The sequence below is a fragment of the Squalius cephalus genome, assembly GCF_949319135.1.
Source record: "Squalius cephalus genome assembly, chromosome: 21".
NCBI lineage: Eukaryota > Metazoa > Chordata > Actinopteri > Cypriniformes > Leuciscidae > Squalius > Squalius cephalus.
The window spans coordinates 19597292-19612989 of record NC_137142.1 but is presented as its reverse complement, the minus strand read 5'-3'; the positions used below and the strand labels follow the sequence as shown (position 1 = coordinate 19612989).

At 40.6% G+C, this 15698-nt stretch overlaps 1 protein-coding gene across 7 annotated transcripts in view; it reads left to right on the top strand.

Moving 5' to 3' along the window:
* zmiz1a (zinc finger, MIZ-type containing 1a) overlaps window positions 1–15698 on the top strand; it is a 132329-nt gene that overhangs the window by 110129 nt on the left and 6502 nt on the right. For 4 of the 7 annotated variants that reach the window (XM_079856407.1, XM_079856411.1, XM_079856409.1 and 1 more), the window contains 13 exons: window positions 8845–8980; window positions 9607–9721; window positions 9817–10034; window positions 10362–10557; window positions 10639–10929; window positions 11008–11190; window positions 11921–11989; window positions 12124–12292; window positions 12623–12764; window positions 13431–13641; window positions 13909–14014; window positions 14121–14281; window positions 15560–15627. In XM_079856407.1, the coding sequence (XP_079712533.1) occupies window positions 8845–8980; window positions 9607–9721; window positions 9817–10034; window positions 10362–10557; window positions 10639–10929; window positions 11008–11190; window positions 11921–11989; window positions 12124–12292; window positions 12623–12764; window positions 13431–13641; window positions 13909–14014; window positions 14121–14281; window positions 15560–15627 (2065 nt within the window). Of the gene's footprint in view, window positions 1–789; window positions 826–8844; window positions 8981–9606; window positions 9722–9816; window positions 10035–10361; window positions 10558–10638; window positions 10930–11007; window positions 11191–11920; window positions 11990–12123; window positions 12293–12622; window positions 12765–13430; window positions 13642–13908; window positions 14015–14120; window positions 14282–15559; window positions 15628–15698 lie in introns of all 7 variants that reach the window. The other 3 variants (XM_079856406.1, XM_079856405.1, XM_079856410.1) reach the window with 1 other exon arrangement.

Below are 15698 nucleotides of genomic sequence, written 5' to 3'. Positions count from 1 at the left end.
AAATAAAAAATGCGCCAAAAATAATGTGAATAAGGATATAAACTAACAGCTAAGATTGCTGCACATAGGATTACCATCATCTAAATCATCACAACAACAGTTTCAACCATCTGCATCTGAATTGTCTTGTCACAAGGACCTGTTTTAAAGTACAACAGAAATGTTCCATTAGTAATATAGGGTAGTCAGAGCCTATAGGAAAAAATGTAGACGGTTGAGTTGCGAAATGCTTGTTAATATGACTAATTTGATATTTAGATGTTTCCTCATACAGTGACAAGTCTGTTAGTCATATGAAACATCGTCAAGATTTATGCATATTTATCATAACTGTAATTAAAATGATGTGTCATATATTCTGTGGTGTATTTTTAACATTTAGATTTGTAGATGTTGGAATGTCGTGTTAGGGTTTTAGAATTCAAAAGAATCTAAAGAATCTGTTTGTTAATACTTTAAAAATGTATCAGCATAATAATTTTATTAGTGAGAATATTATTGTGATGCGTATAAAATTCTTTTGAGTTGCTCAGCTTGAAATTTCTGACAAATGTGCAAGCACCTGGAATATTTCAGCGAATGCATTGATTTTAGATCATTTCTTCCTCTAAGATGAGAAGTCAGTATATCGCACAGCAGACCAAAACAGAACCAGGGTCCCGTTAAGTCCCATCAATTCAACCAGGACATCAGCTCACCCATTGATGATGTCAACTCTGCTTACTAATACTATCTTGTCTTAATATTGCTTTGCCCCCTTGAGTAAAATGTTGAATTTGAACCCTACAGAAACCACCACCTGCAGGAGATGTCAGAGTGACACAGGTACTCTTCTGTGTTCTAGCATTGTTTGGCTTGTGAAACACATCTAGTGGAGAGCTCTCTCTCTCTCTCTCTCTCTCTCTCGCTCTCTTCATCGTCACCCTGGGCATTCATTCTGTTTTCTTTTTTTATTCATTTGTACGCAGTCACAGGAGATGAATCACGGTGACGCAGACGCTTTTGATGTGCTTCCTTTGTTGCGGGGTGTGTGTGTATGTGGGGGGTCATCGGCTTCTGACTGAGCATCCATACCTGTTTCACAGACGCATGGGCTGCACTGTCATCTCAGATTATCCCGGGATTTTCTCCCATCATCTATTGCGCAGGCACTGTAGGATTCCAGCCCTGGTTTCCAGCTTTTTTCCCAGACTGTGCAGCTCATTGAACAGGAATGACGTCCCATTTTTGTGGTATTTTATGTTCAAAACACAGGCTTCATCCATATGTCACTCACTTCTGGAGCTGCCCTTTGTCGTGTGCCGGTCTTTCTGTCAGCTCTTCCCCGTTTCATCGCTGTCATTCATTTCCATTTTAGCCGAATCTGTAGCGACAATGCACTGTGCCGTGTGCTTCAAAATCCTTTCCAATTTAAAAGAGCATCAAGCTGTTTTGATTCTCTCAAACACACAGCAGAAAGTCAGCAAGCACGCATTGTGCGGATGTTACCGCACTGTAGGAAGCGCATTACGTCTGTCACTGACAGAAACAGACACCGACATGTGATCGTTTATTTATGTATGAGAACATAAATATGAGAAAATGAGAAATATCAGTTTCATCTGTTTGAGCAGCTCTTTTGTGGTTGTTTGTGTAAGTGTGTGTGTGTGTGTGTGTGTGTGGAGAGAGTCCAGAGTGGTTACGTCATACGGTGTGACCAGTGGTCACTTTGTGGCCTGTTAGCCTCAGTTAGGGGTTAATAAGTCCTACTTGTGTGTGTGTGTGTGTGTGTGTGTGTGTGTGTGTGTGTGTGTGTGTGTGTGTGTGTAGACTGCACACACTCTGGCCTTAATTAATATGTGAGCCTTTCGTACGTGAGGACCTGCCCTGTGTCATTAGTTAATAGTAGTGCTCTGCTTGAGCACATGCCTGCTGTACTGCCGGCCATTGAGCACTAAGGGAAGACTGTTTTATAGACCTCACCAAGCCACAATCACATCAGCAGTGGATCAACGTCCCTCTTAGCAGGCCCAGACAGCATCCGCTGGCATTTTTCAATTTTTTTGGCACTGGGGGGAAATTTTGGGAATTTTGTTGACTTGATTTGGATGGTGGAATTCTGTCTAAATTAGGCAGCAGATAAGTGTAGATATGGCTAAAATAGTCAATTAAAAAAAAGGTTAAACTCTTAAAATAATTACTTGGCTTTAAGAATTTTGGCTCTGGCATGAAGCTTCCTTGTTATACACCTTGCGTTTTTCTTGTCTCTTCTTGTGTACCCATAACAAGTGTGCATTTTTCTGGCTTGTGTGTGGCGGTATTACACAAATCTCTCTACGAAGACTGTTGGGAAGTTCTCCTTTAAGCTGCTTACACTCACTGGGAAAGACCTGCATTTACAGATTGAAGTATTTAGGATGGATGAATTGAGGAGGAATTTGTACAAATTTGGCTGAGGGACCCAGTATTTTCAAATAAACTGGTTATATGCGACTTAAACTATACAATTCATAATCATGTTCTTTTTTCGTTTTGTTGCATAAAAGACTAAATTATTGCATAACTGATAGTTTGTCAGTAAAAATATCTCTTAACTTTCTCTATAGTGTTCTCCATTGGACAGTATTTTCTGTTGGGTTTCTGTTTTATTGCTTTTATAGGTCAGGTAAGGTGATATGATAGTCTCAGTGAGGTGATGATGAAGGGCAGACACAGTATGGTCATGTGGAAGGCAGGGTTGCTTATTTTCACTGAGTGTTCCAGGAAGGTCAGTCGGCATGTCTGCCAATTCACTGTGGCATCTGTCTGATACTCCCACAGATTGAGGGAGAGGGTGAAAGAAAATGTCTCTGAGGACGTTTGAAAATATGGCTTGTGTGATGTATTCCAGCCACATTTACTTTCTAGACGTACTCATTGGTTTTGAAATCTTCCCACTTTCCAAAGCTGCACTAGTTAAATATCCAATGCATTCTGTGAATAAGAAGTGGGTAATTCTTTTAGTGGGGTTTGGCCTTTGGCAGGATATCAGATATTTAACTTCACCAAACATTAGCTCAGTTCCATGTCCTATTGAGCTGCCTACCTAGCATTTTGGAGCATATTGGGTTTAAAGCATCATTTAAAGCATCTTATTCTGCCTAATAAGATACCTCATTTTGCCTAAATTAAGGCAAGTATGCATCCTTAATGGAAAAGATGATCATTAAATGAATTGCCACAAGCTCAGTGGAAAAACTCCAACAAGGTGAATGAGAGTAATATGAAATATGCTTATATTCCATTCAAAACAGAAGTTTATCGATAAAATAGTGTGTAAAATAGGGGGGGAAATACATTATTAGACAGTATTGTGTGTACAGTGCATGTTTTTGCACATTAGATTTTAGCTTAGCAACATGCTAACGCAAAACAACAAGCTAAGACTTTGTGCAGAGTGCTATTTGTATAGATGTCCCATATGTAGAGTGCCCAAATCAGTCACTTATGAGGTTCCATTTCAATTAGGATGCTGTCTGTGTAGGTAGCAGGACAGCATGGCAGCTCACTAGGTTTTTGGAACAGACCCTTTGATTAAACAGTAAAGTTTCTTCTTGATTTTGTCCATTTTGACCCAACTCCCTTGTTCTCACCTCCATTTACTGACATCCAATTTTTATTAGCAACATCTGAATAAAAAAGCTCATGATTTAAGCCACAAAACTGGGCGAGAAATGAGAGTTTGGTCGAGTTTGGATTCTGGCAGAGATGAAGCAACCAACCTAGAAGGAACGACGGGCAAACATTCTTGGGGCAGCCTCAGATGTGATTTGTGTTACCGTGGGTGACCTGGCTTCCCTACTCACCGGATCATTTGGGGATTTACCCTGGTCAGTTATTCAAAGCCCACTAAACCTGCTTGAAGAGCCTCTTCTCTAGACAATGAGCAGACAGGGAGGAGGGTGGGTTTGTGTAGTGTCTGTCTCTCTCCTCTGTTTTGCCAGAAGTCTGTAGAGCCACAGGCTGTTGTCCCCTCAGTAAGATGGTTTCTGCTGCAGTCTGGCACCTTTATGAACGGCATAACATGGCTAGTATGAGTCACAGATCTTACATTTCTTGCAAATGTGGCTGTCTGCTCACTTGGAGTGCTCTCTTTTTAAAAGAGTGACACAATTATCTATCTATTACAATTATTATTGGTTGTACTTAGGATGTTGGGATTTTAAAGAGAGAGGTTTTTTTTTTTCTTCTTTAAAATAATCTTCCTTTCTATATTCTCTATATATGTACGTGTGTGTATAATATATATATAGAACCGCCCACCTTATCTTCAGAAAATGTATTTATATTAACATCTTTAAGTGTTTTATGATGACACAATATTACACTTATTAACATCTTTAAGTGTTTTATGATGACACAATATTACACTGTAACCCATTAATTTGTAAACACTGTTAATGTCTTTGTTCTCACTCTGAAATTACTTTTTACACAGTGTTTAACAACAGTTGTTGCAGCTGCCGTGTTGTGGTGATAAATGGCACACAAAGTATGCAAAGTCTCAGACTGTATTAGATTCTGGCTAGTGTAAGCAAACCTCGGTTTTAGTGTCTGGTATTGCTTTCTGAGAGCTGTGCTCTGTCGGTACTCATCTCTTCCTGCTGGGATCACTGCCTGGTGCACACTGCCGTGAGCCAGCCCTGCCACCATAATGCCCGCTGACATAGACCCAACACACAGCCATGCCACCGAAATGGCCATTGCCACAGACCCAGCAAAGAGCTACAATAGCATACTGCCAACTTAACACTCAACACAACCCTTTCTGGAGCAGGTGTCTGGCAATGCGAGCAGGTCTAAATGAGGGAAGGTAGACAGATGAAAGGAAAATGGAGACAGAGAGGCGTTTTAATACAGGGAATGAAAGAGAAATGTGATTAATGCTGATTTACTGGTGAGTAGGGATGCATGATATCATTTGTTAGAGAAACTTTTTGGTACTCACTGCTATTATTTGTTATTGTTGTAATGTACAGTGGGATGTATGATTTAAGGACAGCATGACTTTCACATAAAAACTTCATACAAATATAAATAAAAATATGTAAATAATAAAATGTATGATTATGACCACTTTAACAGTAAAAATTTGACTAAAGCTCCTCTGATTTTCTGCATGTGCGCTTGCGCAGTTTTCTACTTGCAAAACAGGAACTTCACGCGGATGCAAATTAATTGTCGTTAGTCTCTGAATTTGTCCAGTCTTGAGACATTTTGTTGTGTTGCCAGTGTTTCAATATACAGAGTATATAGCGTGTACGCTCAATATTGTTGTTTTTTCTTACTGGAGCATTTTAATGAGTATATGAGCTCAATATTGGGTCAAAATCAGTGCATCCCTTCTTATGAGAGAGATCCCAATACAGTAAATACTGTGCATTAATATGACAACACAGCCCTGTGGGTAGCAGTGGAGGTGATGATGTTTGCGGCAGAAACCGTGTAGCTGTATTCAGCTAGGTGAGAGAGATATTGTAACGCTGCCGGAAGGTGCCGTGTTGATTAGGTTGTTTTTCCATGAGTTTACTGGATGAATTGCAGGCAGGAGAGCTCTAGTCTTTGTTACGTGTGGGAGGCATGCTAGGCGGGGAACATCAGTTGAAAATTGGCAGGCGGCGTCTGGCTGTAACCTGTCATATGAGCTCTAAGTTGGTCTTTTGTGAGAAAATAGCAGTTGCCAGCATGCAGAGGTAGTGATTTAGCTGGCCGATAAGCTCTCTGTAATGGCAGGGTAGAATAATTCTCATTGAAGTAGGTGGGTGATTCCAGCCTCCTGCTCCAATCCTGCTGGGACGGCTTTCACGCCTGTCGCAGAGAGGTGAGAAGCGTTCTCTTTGAAACAGACCCCTTTGATATATTTACACAAATGCGTTTTTCTCACTGTAATTGTGTGTTTGAACTTGGAAGGGAAACTTGGACTCATCTTAAAGCAGTTTCTTGGAAGTACTCCAGTTAGGATTCAGTAATGCATTAAGGGTCCTTGAATTTTATTCTAAAATGGTTAATGCATGCATTAAATGACTTATGTCACACTAATGCAAATGAAAAATGTCATTTACTCAGTTACTTCGAAACCTGCTTTAAACCTGCTTGACTTTGTCTTTCTTAGACCACAAAGGGAAATGTTAGGCTGGATATTCACACTTTTCATTTCCAAACAATAAAAGTGAATAGCAACCAAACAAAATCACCATAAAGCATAAAAAATGACATTACATTACAGTCAATATTTCCCTCCACCTTAACTCCCTTATCTCATTTGTTTTAAATATGCACTTTCTACTAAACCAGTGTTTCTCAACTGGTGAGGCACGACCCAAAAGTGGGTCGCAAGGCCTTTTTTTAGTGGGTTTCTAAATCTTTTTCTGATGTGATACTTTTATTTTGAAAGACGTGCGTGAAAGCTGTTGGCTCCTCTGTCAGACGCAGTTTAAGTAAAATGTGCCTGAGAAAACTGCATTGCCTGATTCAGTATCTTCTGTCAGATGAGATGTTGTCAGTCTGTGTGTTAGTGTCATTATTCCAACATTATTGTCGTTACTAACTTGTCACTAAATAAACTCTCTCACAACCTTTACAGTACTGTTAGACTTTATAGTGTGTTTGTAGTGTGTGCGCTCTTCAATTGCGTGTGCAAAGTGTGTGTGTGTGTGTGTGTGTGTTAACCATTTTTTAAAAATATATTAGTGTGGTTCAAATTTCAAAAAATTTGGGTCGCGGCTTAATGACCATGGGAAATTTTGGGTCCCATGGCCAAACCAGTTGAGAAGCACTGCACTAAACAACTCCTTTTTTGTTTTTGTGTCACATAATAAATAAATTCATACAGGTTTGGAATGACATCAGGGCAAATAAATGATTTTTAGTTGAACTATCCCTAAAGTGCAATCTGTGGTAAATAAGACTGAGGAGTGTGTGTTGTAGTGTTCTTCATGAGCTTGTGTGCCCGTTTACATTCCCCCAGCAATAAAGGCGCTGGAGACAGCTGAGCAGTCTTCATAGTCATTACTGGCTGATCGATTTAGAGAGGAAAGAGCCAAGACAGACGTCTGTCTCTCTGCACCAGACTCAGAGAGAGAGAGAGAGAGAGAGAGACATTCTGGACTCTTGACACCACCCTCTCTGTTCAAATAGCCATAGCAGGTTTTTTTTACTCATCTACTGTCTGTGAAGTAGATTTAGAGAAGAAAGAGGGGTATTGTTCCATGTATGAACTCGTCTTAGGGGAAAGAGAATATTTTATAAGGTCCCTTGTAGAATCTGTTTGATGGCAAAGGAAGACTAGAGGTGCAGCACCACTGAAACAGTTCCAGGCTTTTGTTCTTGTTCTCTCGGCGTGTGATTCAGTTTTTTAGAGAATATTTTTTTCCTACTTGTTCTCTATGTGCAGCTCTGAGTCATTCTATGAAACAGGCACCTTTTTTCGTGTTGGAATGGGGATTTTTTTTTTTTTTTTAAGTACATTGTATGATTTTAAATATTCTTTCAGACAAAGAACGTCTTCAAGTGATGATAATTGCATTGTACCGTCTCAAGTTAAAATATTATTTTGAGATATTCTGAACTTGTGAGTTGTGACATTGGGAATGTGATGAGGTGGAACATTTCAAATGAAAAAACTTCTCCCTGCATATCCTCCTTATAATATTTACAAAAATATACAAAATAATCACATGAAATATGTTTTAATACAATACATTTGTAATTCATTTTTTAACAAATATGCTTCCATTTATAAAACACTTCATTGCAGTTGTTTGTGTTTAGTGCACTTGCTCAGATGTTGTGGACACAAATGGTACTCTTGTCATGGAATGACTCAGCTAGTAGTGAATATCTATCTAAATAGTGTCAGTTGGAAAGTATGAGGACCGTTTGTATGAAGAGCACTTAAATGCAGTGTGTTTCAGCCGTATGCAGCATGTAGAATCGGTTAGACTAGAATCTGGCTAGGTGCCAGCTGCTGCCATCCCGAAACCGACTCCATCACCATGGTGAGAGGCTTGTTTTGTTAGCCCTCTCAGGAGTAAAGTGCTGCCAGGACACATCACAGGCATGATTCACCAACCTCAGCACTGATTCTCATCTCCCATTTCTCGCTCTTTCTCTCCCCGCCTTCATCATCCTACCTTCACGCGAGTGGAAGACAGGTCTTCTGTAGTAGGATCACTGCTTAATGTGCACTGCAGATGAAAAGCATATGATCCTATGAGAAGCACACTGACAAGCTATTATAGAGGATCCCAAGCATGCTTGTACCTGTACTGTGATTGTAGTGTCCTCTAGTGGTAAAGACATGAACTGATTAAGACACTTTTGGCACCATTATAACCATTGCTTATACTGGGGGTTAGGCATTTGAACAATCCCCCTAACCTTAAAAATATGGAAATTTGAACATTAACGATACTTCAAATTGTGCTACTCGTTAAGTACAGATGTGCACGTGATAAGGCTGATCACTTAGAAAAGTATTATGATTTACACTAAAACTGGTGTAAAATTCCATAGACTTGGATTAATGAGCTTGTTCGACTTGGATCACAAAGAACACTCAAGCTACTTCAATGCAACACACTGAAAAGCCAGTCAGAACTATTCAGAGGCCAAGTACCGAACTTTGCTGCAGTGTGTACGTGGCCAGAAACTACATAGCAACACCGTGGCATCCAATCTAGCATCATGGCGATGAGTTTTGCTCCTGCTAAATAGCAATCTGAAGATAAAATAAGGAAGATTGCTGTTAAGCTAAAAGGTGATTTGTCTCTCTGCCAAAGATCTTTCCTGATCTCTCTTTCTCTTTGTTTGTCTCTTTTTCTCCAGCACTCCTGTCGTCCTGGTGCGAGGAGTTGGGACGGCTGCTTTTGTTACGACATCAGAAGAATCGTCAGAGTGAACCACAGGGAAAAGTACCCTTGCAGCCGCCCATGAACTCTATGAAGCCCTCGCTCTCACATGGGTCAGTACCCAGACAAAACTCTGCTCTACAGATAACCCGATGCTCACTGATGCTGTTATAAGCACTGTTAAAAACTCTCAGTAGTCTCACCCCTTCTGCTTTCCCAGAATTTCCTCTTGAAATGAAGTCCTAGTGCACTCATCCAGCAAAGAATTATTTGTTTTTATGTGGCATGTGATCTTGAAGACTAGGCTTTTCCAAGAAGCCATTGACCCAAGCTTTCAATAACAGCCATGTAAACATGATGACATCACCACAAAGCTGTGCTGTTGAAATTTGTTATCGTAACATTCCAAACAACGACAGATAAAACATGATAACGTAACTTTACTCTCTAGGTACGTCAGCTAGAGTTTGATCGATTGCCAGAGAAAACGTTACCGTGCTGGAGAGGGTGTGAGGCTGAGGAAATTCACTAGCTAAGTGATGTTTTATAGAACATTTTGTGCTCTAGGGCTGGTGATTGGCCTCTCTCGCAAACATTACAACTTGATTTTCATGGAAAAACAAATGTTCTGTAGTCAGGAGGGAGCGTTTTCTCTATCAGGCTGTGTCGGAGTCAACTCTTTCTCAATGCGTCTTTGATGCCACTGATCTCACATTACTGTTTGAATACTGTTTTGTAGTGATGGGTCCTTTCCATATGACAGCGTTCCCTGGCAACAAAACACTAACCAGGCCCCGGGCTCGCTGTCAGTGGTTACAACGGTGTGGGGAGTTACCAATACCTCACAAAGTCAGGTGAGTCACACTCACACATATAGTCTCACTGTATGAAAACAGTAACATTGATAGCGATAACATTGATCTTTTAACCAATGTTGCTTTTGATCTAGGTATTGGGTAACCCCATGGCCAATACCAACAATCCCATGAACCCTGGAGGCAATGCACTAGGGTCGGGTATGTCAGCCAACAACCCAGGGATCAACTCACCTCAGTTCCCTGGCCAACAACAACAGTTTTCAGCCAAAGCGGGATCCAACCAGGCCTACATGCAGCAAAGCATGTATGGTCGTCCAGGGCACCCGGGAGGAGGCGGCTTTGGTGCAAGGTAATGTTTCAAGACGTTTCAAGCATTAGAGAGTTCCAGACAGGATGATGGGAAGCTGTTTGACAGAGTTGCTTTGCATCACTCTGGGAGATTCAATAAGCTATAGAAGTCTCCCATTAGTGATACTTGACACACGGTTTTTAAGCCAACACTCAGTTCAAGGATGTTTTTCTCGAAAAGAGATGATATCACCTTCTTGCTGTGCCAAGTGCAAATCCAGGAAAGATATATGTGGCGTTCCAACAGTTTTATTCCAATAAATTGACATTTCTGTCTCTGTCAGTTGTGATTATTGACGTTTATGTGATGTGTATTCCTTCTACTCAGTTACCCGGGCGGGCCGAATGCGGCTGGTGGTATAGGCATGCCCCCTCATACACGACCACCTTCTGATTTCACCCAACCTGCTGCTGCCGCCGCCGCTGCTGCCGTCGCTGCCGCTGCCGCCACAGCAACAGCCACTGCCACAGCAACCGTAGCTGCCCTGCAAGAGACCAACAAAGACATGAACCAGTACAACCAGGTTTGGTCTCTCTCTGGTTTTGGCTCCTTACCCTACCCTGGTCCACTTACTCATCTGAAATTCCGCTGGCCTTCTCCACAGGTCTGCTCCTCTTTTCAGATGGGGCCAACGCAAGGGTACAACAGCCAGTTCATGAACCAGCCAGGGCCCCGCGGCCCCCCGTCCATGGCAGGAGGCATGAACCCAGCTGGTATGGGAGGTGGCATGAATAGCTCCAACATGAGCGGCCCACCTATGGGAATGAACCAGCCCAGAGGCCCAGGGATGGTACCCTTCGGTGGCCACGGGCAAAGGATGCCCCAACAGGGTTACCCTGGACCCAGACCTCAGTCTATGCCCATGCAGGGCACTAAGAGGCCCTATCCAGGAGAGGCAAGACATTATTACTTTCAGCAGACATACTGTATGTACTATTTCTGTTGGTGAACTAATTTATTTATTTTTTCACAGCCTAATTATGGAGGCCAGCAGTTTGGACCCAATGGCCAATTTCCCAACCAGCAAGGACAGTACCCTAACCCAAACGCTTCTAGACCTCTTGCGTCACCCAATTACCCTGGGCAGAGGATGCCAGGACAACAGAGCTCTGGCCAGTACCCCCCAACAGGGGTAGCCATGGGCCAATACTATAAGGTGAATTCATATTGTTTGGATTTTACAGTCTTAGTAGACACAATTTTCTTGAGGAAATTGTTTAATTCAGCTGATTTTTTTGAAAAAGCCACATTCAATTCAAATTTGCGGTGAAAGAAAGTAGCGACAGACCTTTCTTCCATATTGTGATGTACATCTGAGTGTAATGGATTATTGAAAAAGAAAGAATGTAGTGTGGGAAATTGGTTCTGTGCATCCAGTTGTTGATTCGATTTTCAGATGTGGGCATTGCACTCAAAAGTGATTATGAGTTTGCATTCGATTGTAAGAAAGGGCAGAGTTTAACTGGAGTAAATGATTGAAGAAGTCCAGCATACGTCTTCAGAGAAGAGTCTGTCGTTTTGGTTAAAAATTACGAGGTCAATTTTTTTTTTTTTTTTTTTTTACAAATTTTCACAATAATATCTATAACATGCCTTTACAAAATAGATAAGGGTGAATTTTTTATTTCATCCTGACTTTCAGAGTTTTTATCGAAGATATACTTTAAAAATGTTATCTAGGATTAAACGTTAATATCTTTGATTAGATTTTGTCTGTTTTTTGAGCTGCAAATTTTCATTGAAACAGTCATGGAAAACAGTTTTAGTACTGTTGTTTGCCTCACTGTTCATATTTATTTTTGCTAGTTAAGAGAAAAGAAATATTATATTAATAGCAGTTATCTTGCTTTCTTGCTTTTAATACTCTATGCTCTTTCCTATTTCAGCAAGAACCGTTCAATGGTCAGAACACCAATTTCTCTGCAGGTGGTTATGGGTATAATCAAGGAAATGGGGTAGGTGGTGAAACTATTGTGTGTGTTTACATACACAAATATGTGTAATCATCTTCCATTTGTACTTCCATATGTACAGATCTGTTCTATATTTAGCGATTGTATTCAGTAATCATATGTCTCCTTGGCTAAAGCCTCCTCGGCAGGTGGTGAACTATCCACACTCACCGGTTCCTGGGAACCCCACGCCACCCATGACTCCAGGAAGTAGTATCCCTCCATACTTGTCGCCTAATCAGGATGTCAAGCCCCCATTTCCTCCAGACATGAAGCCAAGCTTGACGTCTCTTCCTCCGCCTCCAAGTGAGTCTCGCAAAGAAACCACACACACAACCGTTATATTGCATTGATCTCCGCTCTGTCTGTATTACAAGCTCGGTCACAGTCTATCAGAATAAACCCCTGAGAACCCTTTGATCCGCCACCTGCAGCTGAGTAGAGGAAAAAGTCCCATTGCACATTTGTCTGAGATTCATGCATTTTTCACATCCACTCAGAGCTCATTCATAATAAATATGCTTTCGTGGGAAAGGGTGAAACTAGGTGAAGAGAAAGCCAAACTTGAAAGCATTGATACTCTAGTCTACATGGGAAGACTAGGAATCCATCTAATCTCAATATTTGTTCCCATAGCCAACCCCAATGAGGAACTTCGCCTAACGTTCCCCGTGAGGGACGGAGTGGTCCTGGAGCCCTTCAGATTAGAGCACAACCTGGCCGTCAGTAACCACGTCTTCCATCTGCGCCCCTCCGTCCACCAGACGCTCATGTGGAGGTACATGATGTGTGCATGTTACTGCCATAAACCGTGCAGGCTCTTACCAGACAACCTTCAATTTTTAAGCATATTTCTGTCTCCCTCATTACACCCTCATGTTGTTCCAAACCCATATGATTTTTCTTTCTGCGTGGAACACAAAAGTAGTTTATCAGATCTTTTCGATACAATACAGACTTAAAAGTTGGTCTTTAACTCAAAGCTATCGTATAACTTCAGAACATCCAATGCTGATTAAAAGTTTGGGGTGGAAAAGATTTTACCAAGGCTGCATTAATTTGATCACAAATACAGTAAAAACTTAAAATTCAGCAGTCATTACTTCTGCTCCTTCAGAAATAATTCAAATATGCTGATGTGATGCTCGAGAAACATTTCTTATCAATGTTGCAAGCTCTTGTGCTGCTTAATATTTTTGTGGAAACTATGATATTAAACTATGATTTTATATATATATATATATATATATATATATATATAATATAGCATTTGAGTCATGGTGAAGTTCTTTTTTGGGTGTTTTTTTTGTCATGTTTTGGAGTTTGACAGCTTCTGGTCGCCATTCACTTTCATTAAATGGAATATAATAGCATTGGAATGTCATGAGGACATTCTGGGAGAACTATTCCATTAACAGTAGAACCTTCTCTGCATGTCCTTCAGATCTGATCTGGAACTGCAGTTTAAGTGCTATCATCACGAGGACCGACAAATGAACACCAATTGGCCCGCATCCGTCCAAGTCAGCGTCAATGCCACCCCCCTCACTATTGAGAGGGGCGACAATAAGACATCCCACAAACCCCTGCACCTAAAGCATGTGTGTCAACCAGGAAGAAACACCATACAGATTACGGTCACAGCCTGCTGTTGTGTGAGTATTCCTCCGCTGCCCTTCAGTAATGTATAGTCTGTCATTTAACGGCCATGTCGGAGAGCTGTTATACAGCATGTGATACGAAATCAGATAACACTGATTTGAAGCAGCTCCTGTTCTCTGCGTTCCCACTACATTTGTTGGTATCAGTGTTATGCTTCCCTGTCTGTAAGCTGAACGGTTCAGATAGTGTATCATGTGAAGGATATTGTGAGGTTAAGATGCTTGCTATCGGGTTGTTACATGTTCGGGGTCTTGTTGCAGTCGCACTTGTTCGTGCTGCAGCTGGTCCACAGGCCGTCGGTGAGATCGGTCCTGCAGGGCCTCCTGAAGAAGAGGCTCCTTCCTGCCGAACACTGCATTACCAAAAGTAAGTAGATGCTTCATTCTTTGGAATCCGCTGATGTCTGTCACTCTGTATTATCATCTTCATCAATCCCTAATCTTTGCAATGTCTCTTGTCTGTTTTCCTGCAGTTAAAAGAAACTTCAGTAGTGTAGCAGCGTCCTCTGGGAATGCCACACTAAATGGAGAGGATGGAGTAGAGCAGACAGCCATCAAAGTGTCCCTCAAGTGTCCAATCACATTCCGACGGATCCAGCTCCCTGCTAGGGGACATGACTGTAAACATGTGCAGGTAGTGTTTCTCTTCATGTTCTTAATCATGTCCTAAGTCTTCTTTTTTTGTCTTGTTTTTTCAATAAAACAAATCGAGAAATTGAAAGATACATTTCCTGTATTCAAATGATATAAGACTCCAAAGAATTTCTGTCAGCCAAACTCCTTTGACATTAAAGATTTACTTTTTAGCCACGTACACACTGTAAAGTTTCACATTTAAATGCAGGAGTAAGTCCCCTAAATGATCGTTCCGTGTGTGTACGGAACATGACTCACTCCCAAAACTGCAATGATTGACAACATAACAACGTTCTGGCATCTCGCGTGTTAGGTATCCGCTATTCAGATAAAATAGTGTTTTGCTTATGATTGGAAAGGCTGCTTCACAGAGCGTGCTCTTGCAGTGTTGCCATTACATCTTAAGCGTTTTTGGGCTTTGAGTTTAAGTCTGGCTCATAAAGCGTTCAAGTTTACGGAGGCCTGGAAGAGTTTGGTTGTCATGTCGAGAATGTCGAGAGCCGTTTTCTGCAAATCCACTTTGCATGCACATAAAAACGATGAAGTCTCACACTGGAATTGATACTGAAATGAATGATATTAAAATGTATTTTGACCTTGGATGCATGCAGACCTATTGTGAGAATTAGAAACCTTTAAAATAGCATAATAGGGGCACTTTAAGTTAATGTTTTTTAAGTTCAATAATTTAACACATTCACACGGTTCTCTGATGTCAGTTAATGGTCACATGACATGCAGTTAAACAAATAAAATATTATTTTTTTTGGTAATATTTTGATTTGTTTTCATTTACAATATATATGTTTTTTTTTTTTTTTTATTATGAATTGCTTAATAGATTGTCATTAACTCACAAACCCCCTGTAGTTCCCTCATATTGAATGAAATTTATAATGGCAAGTATTACAATTGCGTAGGTAAAATAAAATGATTTAAAAGGAATATTTTTAATATATATTAATATCTTATGTTGTTTTTCTTCTCAGGTACATTTTTCTTGTTTTAAGGATGTTTAGGCATTTTTACTGCAAACTGATAAAAATACTGACAATAATTTTTACAAATTCTTCCTTCCATATTTGTGTAAATAAATGTGTGTTGGGATTTCCCACATTATCAATCCAAAACTAGTGGAAATTGTGTGAAATCAAATGAAATACCCACAATCCCATGCCACTACGATTCAGGCCCTGAATACAATTCTAGCTTTATATATGTATAACTGTTTTTTTGCATTGATTGAATTTACATTTGAGGTAATTTTCTGTTGCAGTGCTTTGACTTAGAGTCCTATCTACAGCTGAACTGTGAGAGAGGAACGTGGAGATGTCCTGTATGCAAGTACGTGGCAAATCACTACAATAATTGTTTTAGGCAGCCAAATAAATGTGATACGCTGTTCTTCTTGGCTG